Source organism: Neltuma alba, unplaced genomic scaffold, assembly GCF_004799145.2.
Source record: "Neltuma alba isolate B1F8T4 unplaced genomic scaffold, ASM479914v2 tig00011198_pilon, whole genome shotgun sequence".
NCBI classification, from domain to species: Eukaryota; Viridiplantae; Streptophyta; class Magnoliopsida; order Fabales; family Fabaceae; genus Neltuma; species Neltuma alba.
In genome coordinates, this window is record NW_021635922.1 from 41378 (window position 1) to 50385 (window position 9008).

The following is a 9008-nucleotide window of genomic DNA, read 5'->3' on the forward strand; positions in this document are numbered from 1 at the left end:
CGTCTCTCTATTGAGCCAAAAATACCCTCATGCAAACATGAGTTGATGTGTGTGTGGTTGTTATTTAGGCCTAGTAAAAAAATTTAGAAAGATATGTGCTTGTGGAGACTATTTTCTCTGATTTAAGTTTAGAGGGAAGTCACCATTGTGTGTGCATGTATGATGTTGGCATGTCAACTTGTTCAAAGAGCGTTTATGATCTATTTGGAGTAACTTATAAATAGTTTTTTAACGTGATTAATGGAATACAAGTTAAATATGCAAGAAGGATTTTGTTTCAACTTATGTGAAATATGTTTATAAATGTTTTTTTGTCACTATCACAAAGATCGAAAGAAAAAATAAAGGACTTCACTTAGGGCCTGTTTGGTTTGAAGGGAGGGAAGGGGAGGGAGGGGAGGGAAGGGTAGGGAAGGGGAGGGGAGGTTTTATCCTCACCTTGTTGGTTTGATTAAAAAGGAGGGGAGGGGAGGGTATTTAATGATCCCTTGTTTGGTTTAAGGAGGGGAGGGGAGGGATAGTAATAATCAATTTACCATTTTATCCTTACATATTAGTTTATGTTTTTTATTGATATATTATATAAATTAATTTACATCTGAATTTAAATTATATAATTTAATAAAAATTCAGTCTTATCATGTTAATATGTGTATTAAAAAATTGGTATAGTAATTTTTTATTCTAATTAATATAATAATATATTTAAAATAATCAAATTAACAAATTTTATATGCTCTAAGAAAAATGAAATTTATTTTCTTTAGGCTATCTTTTTTTCCAGCTTTAAAATATATTTAATAAATAATATATTTATAAAAAACAATTAATTTTATATATTATAATTTTTTATTTTTAAATAATTTTTATAATATATTTTTAATTATAATAATGTATAATGTCCCTTCCCCTCCCCCATTTTGGCTCCCCTCCAAATTGGGGGTTTTTGGAGGGGAGCTAAAATTTTGGACTATTATGCCCTTATGGTTTTTTTAATATTCCACTTCTACCCATAAAATATATTATTATAATATTTATTTCAAATAAAAAATATATATCCTAAGTAAAAAATAAAAAAATATACATTATTATAATTAAAAATATATTATAAAAATTATTTAAAAATAAAAAATTATTTAAATAAAAAATTATAATATATAAAATTAATTGTTTTTTATAAATATATTATTTATTAAATATATTTTAAAGCTGGAAAAAAAGATAGCCTAAAGAAAATAAAATTTCATTTTTCTTAGAGCATATAAAAGTTGTTAATTTGATTATTTTAAATATATTATTATATTAATTAGAATAAAAAATTACTATACCAATTTTTTAATACACATATTAACATAATAAGACTGAATTTTTATTAAATTATATAATTTAAATTAAGATGTAAATTAATTTATATAATATATCAATAAAAAACATAAACTAATATGTAAGGGTAAAATGGTAAATTGATTATTACTATCCCTCCCCTCCCCTCCTTGAACCAAACAAGGGATCATTAAATATTCTCCTCTCCCTTCCTTTTTAATCAAACCAAACAAGGTGAGGATAAAACCTCCCCTCCCCTCCCCTTCTCTCCCCTCAAACCAAACAGGCCCTAAGGGGCCACTGGGGAAAGAGAATCCAAATATGAGGTTATTCAAATCGTAGAGCTTATATGGACATATATTGGTGCAATTTTCAGATTTCCATCGAGGAGATTTAGATAATTTATTGAAGATATGAGATTTTCTCTGGCAACAAAGTGACTTTTTGAAACGACTTTTGAGTCCGCAAATTTTGGTGGTCAAGTGATTGGTGATTTCTTTGTTAAATAAGATTTTTTGCAATGGCAACAAACAGACATCAAAGCTATTCGTTGATAGTCATGTTAGGATAAACTTGTAATGGGTGGTCATCAGAAATTCATGTACAAAAATAATTGAGTCAATAAAGTTACTTTGGTCTCTGAAAAAGATAAGAAATTCGATAAACAGGACTGAAAAATGATTCAGATTACCAAGAGAAGTTGTTTTAGAGGAATCATAATGTGTGTCCACCCAAAAACATAATAAATTATTAATCAAATAAATAGAGTGATTGAGAATGAGCCTATTATAGGTGATTGTGAGCTCAGAAAGCCACTTCATCTAGGTTTGCGTGAATTTATGTATCAAGAAAAAGAGTTGCACTAATTAAAAATATATTATATGAAGATTTTCTAAGGGGAAATTATAACGATTATTCAAGAAAAAATTACTAAAAAATTCTAATAACAATTTAAACAGTAAAAAATGACAATTTTTGAAACTTGTTTATAATTATTTTTTTTAGACTTTGTTGTAATTCTTTTTTTTTAAACATATTTTAGATATCCTTATACAATGAATTTTAGAATAGAAAATGTTTGTGCAGTTGGTGATGAGCTGTCATTCTCACTATTTTTTATTTATTTGTTGTTTGTTTGTGTGAGAGTGAGAGAGAGAGAGAGCCCAGTTTGTTTGATGATGAGCATTCACATGCATGCCAGAATGAGTCCGCCTCTTGACGAAATCCAAGGCCCCCCCTTCTCGTGTTCTGGGAGGGCGGCCCGGGGCGGCTACTCGTGTCTCCTTGCGGGGGACGTGTCCACATCTCATTCTCATCCACCCCCATCCATTCTCATCCGTCCGATCCACCGAGTGAGCCTGCGAGAGTGCCCGTCCTTTTTCTTTAATTAAAATTTTAAAAAAAAAAACTGAAGAAAAATGCCCAATTAAAATTTAATTGTACATAAATATGTTGAACTTGTTGAAAGAGTCGCGTGAAATCAATTTTCAGTTAAGCATAAAATAAAAATATTTGTATATAACCAAAAATATTGTGCTCCTACCTTTAAAAATGATATCTAGTTAAGAATATGGGTTTATATGAGATATTTTCACTATGTTTCCTCAAGACACAAAAAATTTTAAATCTTATTAATTCTATCTTTAAATTTAACAACTCTCTAATTTTAAATCAGTCTTATATTAAAAATTAAAAGATTATATTCATATAAAAAATAATAATATGATATGAATAAATAGAATGAAAAAAACTTGTCTTTGTTTCGCTTTTACTTTTTGTGTTCAAAATAATGCCGACTTCACACGCAACCTCTAGTGTTGCCGACAAATGTCGGAACCTGAAACTTGGTACCCACACACCTTAACTGCCGTCACGCTAACTCCCATGTTCCGTTTCATACAGCATCTAGTCAGAGGCCGACACGTCATAACCGCCGTTAACGGATGACGCAGCCTTTTGAGGGGGCCACGTGTTGACGCGACAGCGCGGCTACGTGGATTCCCTCCTCCTCCTCCTCTTCCTTCCGCGCAATTACTCCCTGTGGGCCCCACTGGGTGGGCTGGGGCGGCGCGCGGGCTTTCATGTGATACTCTCAATATTAACATCAATATATTAATATATTATTATTATTATTATTATCTGTGTGGGTGTGTGGGGGAAAGCAAAAGCGGTCAAATCCCTCGTTGACTGACTCAGCGGAATATTTCATCATCGTCCCGCTTCCTTTGAGATTGGATTGGATTTTAGAGAGAGAGAGAGAGAGAGAGAGAGGGGTCCTTGGCACGTGTGTGTGTGAGCCCACACGCATTTCTGATGGACCACGCGTTTCCCAGTACGTGGCGCCTTGCCATTTTTCTTCTTCCCAATTCACATCATCTTATCATATCACCTTCCAATAACTCTTCCCTCCTTCACATCATCTTTTTCCTTTTTGGTGTTGTCCGGCTCCTCAAAATAGGGTATAATGGAAAATGGCATCCATTCTCTTAAAAGAAATTTTCAGGAGAAAAATTATGTGATTTATATCCCAAAAATTCACTAACATTAGAGAGTTTTATATAGCTCAAAAGCAATTACAATTTTATTTACAAAATATGAACTCTCTTTTTTTAAAAAATTTGAATATGAACTCAAGTTTACTATTCTCTTGGTATTAAGAAAATTTATGGTCATGACATATTAGAAAAATTAGTTGGCCAGTTCAAGAAAAGAAATTTATGCATGATGATTATCTATTTTATACTCCTTCCGTTCCTTATTATAGGAGACATTTGATGTTTATGGCATGTTTCTATATATAAAAGACACTTAAAAGTTGTCTCTACTTTTTTGTGTTGATTTCCTATTTTACCCATATTTATTATCTCCAACCCACACTCTCTCTCCCTTCCACTTCTCTTTCTTTCAATAATTTAATTGCTCTCTCTCCTTATTAATAAGGGCATTTTTGGAAAAAAAATTATATTTTTCACACATTGATTGTTCTTAACTAATTTTAACTGTTTTTTTTATCAACGTATTTCGGTTATTTGTCTTTTATAATAAAGAACAGAGGGAGTACTTTTTTAATCTTATTTGTAAGCAGGCACATAGTAAAGACTTAAATATATGCAAGAAAAGACAACAAAATATGATTACTGATTTATTATAATATTTTCCCGTAGGTATAATTTTGTTGTGTTGGTTAAAATTAGAAGGGTGACCAAATAGAATGAAAGTAAAGGCCGTACATACGTGGCAGGAAATGATTGGAGAGCAGTATCCTCCGCAAGTGCTTCAGCTTGGAGCATCAAGCGCCCAAAAGGAGCGTAGCTTTTTCCTCGCACGCACACGCTATCCCTTCTCTGTCTCCAATCTTTCACTATAAAATGACCCTACCCCCCATCCGGTTTCCTCAGACATTGCGTCTCCTTCCTCTGAAGCCTAACCACTCTCTCTCCCCCCGTCTTCTCTCTCCTCAAAAAGTTCTCTCCGTTTCAAACCCTTCAAAGTCTTGAACCAAGAACATGGCTCCTAGGGATGGACCCGCCGCTCTCGCCGCCTCCAATCCGGCCCACACTGCCAAGGAGATCCGATACAGAGGTGTTCGCAAGAGGCCGTGGGGGCGTTACGCCGCTGAGATTCGTGATCCCGGCAAGAAAACCCGTGTTTGGCTTGGCACTTTTGATACGGCGGAAGAGGCGGCGCGTGCCTACGACGCGGCGGCTAGGGAGTTCCGTGGCGCGAAGGCCAAGACTAATTTCCCGTGTCCGTCTGAACTTCCGATGAACAACTTCAGTCGCAGCCCTAGCCAGAGCAGCACGCTTGAATCGTCATCGCCGCCGCCGCCGCCAGTTGCTCCTCCACCGCTGGAACTCTCCCTTGGGACGTACACTTCCGGCGGTGCTTTGGGGTTCCCGGTCATTCCTGTAGCTCGCCCGGTGATGTTTTTTGACGCGTTTGCTCGGGCGGACAGCATGATGGCAGCTGCCGGCCGTCGTGAGATGTGCGGCTTTGAACGGCCTTTTCTGGAGTTCCGCCGCTCCGCCGGCGATGGCGGTGCCCACAGTGACTCTGATTCGTCCTCCGTGGTGGACTACGAGCGTGGCTCGCCTCGCACAGTCTTAGATCTTGACCTCAACGTTCCTCCTCCGGCGGAGGTTGCCTGATCTGGCTGTGTTTTGAAGATCCTCCGGCCAAGATCCGACGTTTTTTATATATCTACTTCATATTTTTTTTCCTAGTGATTTTAGAAAAAAGGAAAGGAAAAAAAAAAAAACAGTCTTTCGAAGATGTAGACAGCTGGGAGAGAAAGTAGCTGACATGCTTAGGATTTGATGACGACGATAATATCCGCACGTTGTGTAAATAGATGATAACAGAATCCCTTTTTGCAGCTTGTGTGAGAACTTGACAAGAGTTTCTCTCATATGGTTGTTTCTGAATTTACTATTCATCTTTATATATAATGGAAATCAATCGATCTCTTTTTTGTTCCCAGATTTCCCTTCATTTTCTCGCTTCCTTCCTTAAGATTCAGTACTGTTTAGTTTAATTTTGTGTTTCCTGAGAGATGAACTCAGAAAGAATTGTTCTCATTTGAAGCAGCTCCAAGCGTCAAAGATCGCTCATCATTACGGCCGTTGATTCAATTGTGCCCGTACATTTTGCCATTAACCAAACAGATCCGAACATGGTTGAAACAACTTCTGAAATTTAATTTGTTGAGATCTGACGATTTTGATCAGCCAGGCCTAAAGGCGTTTCTTTGATGCCGACTCTTTAATGAGCGGATGAGCGAGAGAAGAGAAACAGAGAATTTATGTGATGGCTGTTATCCAAAACCAAATATTTTTTTTCCCAATTAAATAATTACTATGTTGATGAATGGAGGAATCTTTCAGGAGGAGGACCAAAGTCGGGTGTGAACGGGTATTCAATGGCATTGACCAAGCGGAAACAAAACGGTGCCGTGTCATCGTATGAGGATGAATAATTGCCTCGTGATTCGCGTTATTATTGTCGTATTTGAGGGGGCGGATCTGAACGCCAGATAACGCGGGCAGACAATGAAACGACGGTAGGTCCAATCACTGTTTGAATTAGGATGATTAATGAAATTCAATAATAATTATGTTTAATTAAGGGGCCTTGATTAGTTATTATTAGGGGAAAAGTGTGATTGGGGGCGAGGCGGCAGGGGCGGCGAAAACGGTACGTACAAGGTGGTAAGACCGAATCAGAAGCGAGCGTGTCTGAAGGTGGGCCCCACTCGAGAGCATTCCGTGTGGACTGTGTTTCTGTCGGCGTTGATGTTGTCTTCACGTGATGTTTCAGTGCCTCACTTCCCATTACCATTAAAAAAAAAAAAAAATCATATTTATTGATTTCTTTATTTGTTCTATTTTATTATTTCCTGAAATTCCTCGTTCCTCTCCGCCAACTGCCTAACTTAACTCGGACGAAACTCCAATTTTTATTTTTGGTAGAAGGAACTCCAATTTTTAATGCTAGTGGATCCGATAATATATCCCACGCTTCGCGATTCGTAGTACTCTTCTTTCAGTTCTAAATATGAGAGTGCATTTTAGTTTTTATTTGTCGTATAAAAGTAATATAAATAAAAAATAAAAAAAGCAAAGATTGTAGAGGGGGACACATGTGAATACTATGGGGCGGAGTGGGGCCCAGGATAAATGGTGTTGAAATTACGTGGAAACCATGCAAAAAGCAAAAGAAAAGGGAGAGAAGGCTGGGTCGTAAGGGGGAAGAAAGAAACGCGGCGGCCGCCTGGGTGGGACCCAGTGGGGGGGCATTTATTTATTGTGGAGCGAACACGTATACTACGTACGAAGTGCCTTTTGAATATTTTTGGGTGTGATGAAGGGGGAAGGGGGCAGACATTTGTGGTGATGCTGGTGGGGCCACGTGGGTAATGAGTACGGTTGGAAGAAGCAGCGGCTAGTGCGCAGCTCCAGCTGGGAACGTGTCTGTCGGATGAACAACCAACAATTATGGCGGCGCGTTCCCTCCCCATTAATTGCCTCTGCGTGGCGCGTGCTTCTTCGTCCTCCTTTCTTTACGCCCCCGCGCCCATTTCATTCATTAGGTGCGGTTTAACCTTTTATTTTTTCCCGCATAGTTAAATACTCGCGCACGCTAACATGCACTATCAACATACCACTGTATTTTTTTTTTAAATTGTTCCTGTAGGAAAAAAATGGTGGTCTTTTATATGTTTTTAAGATTTTATTTTAAATTCTATCTCTATTAATTAAGAGAAACAAATATAGAGGTAAAGAAGAAGAAAATGGGTAAAAACAATACTAACTACTCCTTCTTGTTCTATATATAAACTTTAAATAACAGAATCATGTTTAATGATCTAGTAGTTAAAATTATTTAAAAATAATAAATAAGTCATAAATATTTTTTTTTCAAATTTGCACTTATTTATCAAGAGAATAAATGTGAGAAGCAATAAATAAAAATAATAATATAATAAATGTGTGAATGAAGAAAAGAAAGGGACAAATGCTTCCTTTCCTTTACTGGGAAGGCGCAAATCAATCCTTTCATTTTCTTAAAAATTAAAAAGAATTACTCACTTCCCTCATTAATGTGAGAATTAAATAATTAAAAAAATTGATTAAATTAATTAATTAAAAAATCTATGTTATTTAAAGGACCAAAACTTTTTAGACATATCAAAATAGAATTAAATTTCAAGCATCAAAACTAAAAGTAAAATGAGGTTAAGCTTTTGAGACTAAAAATGATACTACTTATGATTCTTAATATAAAAGCTATTTAAATAGATTAAGAAAAATAATTAAGTTAGCTGTTTGTAACAAGTATGAATTGATTTTCTTAAAGTAACATTTTTAATCATGCTATCATAGGATGAAAGTCCTTTAACATATATAATTAATAAAACTATTTTAAAATATAAATTATAAATTTAAAAAATAAAGTAGATAGAGATATGATACTCCTCCATACCTAAATATAAAATCTATTTTATAGTGTAATTTATATTACAAAAAAAATCTTATATTTAGAACCGAAAAAATACTTATCATAGTTCTTATATTAACAACGAGCTACTATTAATATTTTAATTTAAATTCTCAGAGAACTCAAAAACGAATATTATATTTTGGATTAGATCTCTCTCTAAAAGTGAAGCTTATATATGAGATTAGAGGAAATATTTAATAAGGATAAAAAATTTATTTATTTAATGATCTCTAAAAAACTGCTACAAATGATAATTAGAAAGGACCATGAACTGAGAATTTTATTCACGTTTGATGAGCTGCAGATGAGTTTCTGTTGACTTAAGTGCGGTCTTACCTGAAACAATCTTTGTACTTTTCTTTCTCCTTTCCTTTTTTCCCCCCCAAAAAAGGATTAAGATTAATTAATTATCACCCATATCATGTCTGTCATTTTATAAATTTATCAAAACGTTCGTGTCATTGAACCGAAAAAGAAAAAAAATCGTTCGTGTCATGGTTGCTCAGAGTAGATGTGCGTTTTGGGTTGCTTTATTCATGCGAGGTCCTTTCATCATTAATACACCACTTAATTTGAAAATTAATATTTGTTTTCCATACAAGACCTATTTCACGTGTTTATCAATCTTTTGAAATTAACTATATTGATATTTTCTCAATAATAATTAAGTAAGAGAGAGGGGGAGA

The 9008-nt window shown here is 35.1% G+C and overlaps 1 protein-coding gene across 1 annotated transcript; it reads left to right on the forward strand.

Moving 5' to 3' along the window:
- The first annotated feature begins 4725 nt into the window (after window positions 1-4725).
- On the forward strand, window positions 4726-5802 carry LOC114762186 (ethylene-responsive transcription factor 4). Its single transcript, XM_028951644.1, has one exon. The coding sequence runs from the start codon at window positions 4830-4832 to the stop codon at window positions 5469-5471; it is 642 nt and encodes a 213-aa protein (XP_028807477.1). The 5' UTR covers window positions 4726-4829; the 3' UTR covers window positions 5472-5802.
- The last annotated feature ends 3206 nt before the right edge of the window (window positions 5803-9008 follow it).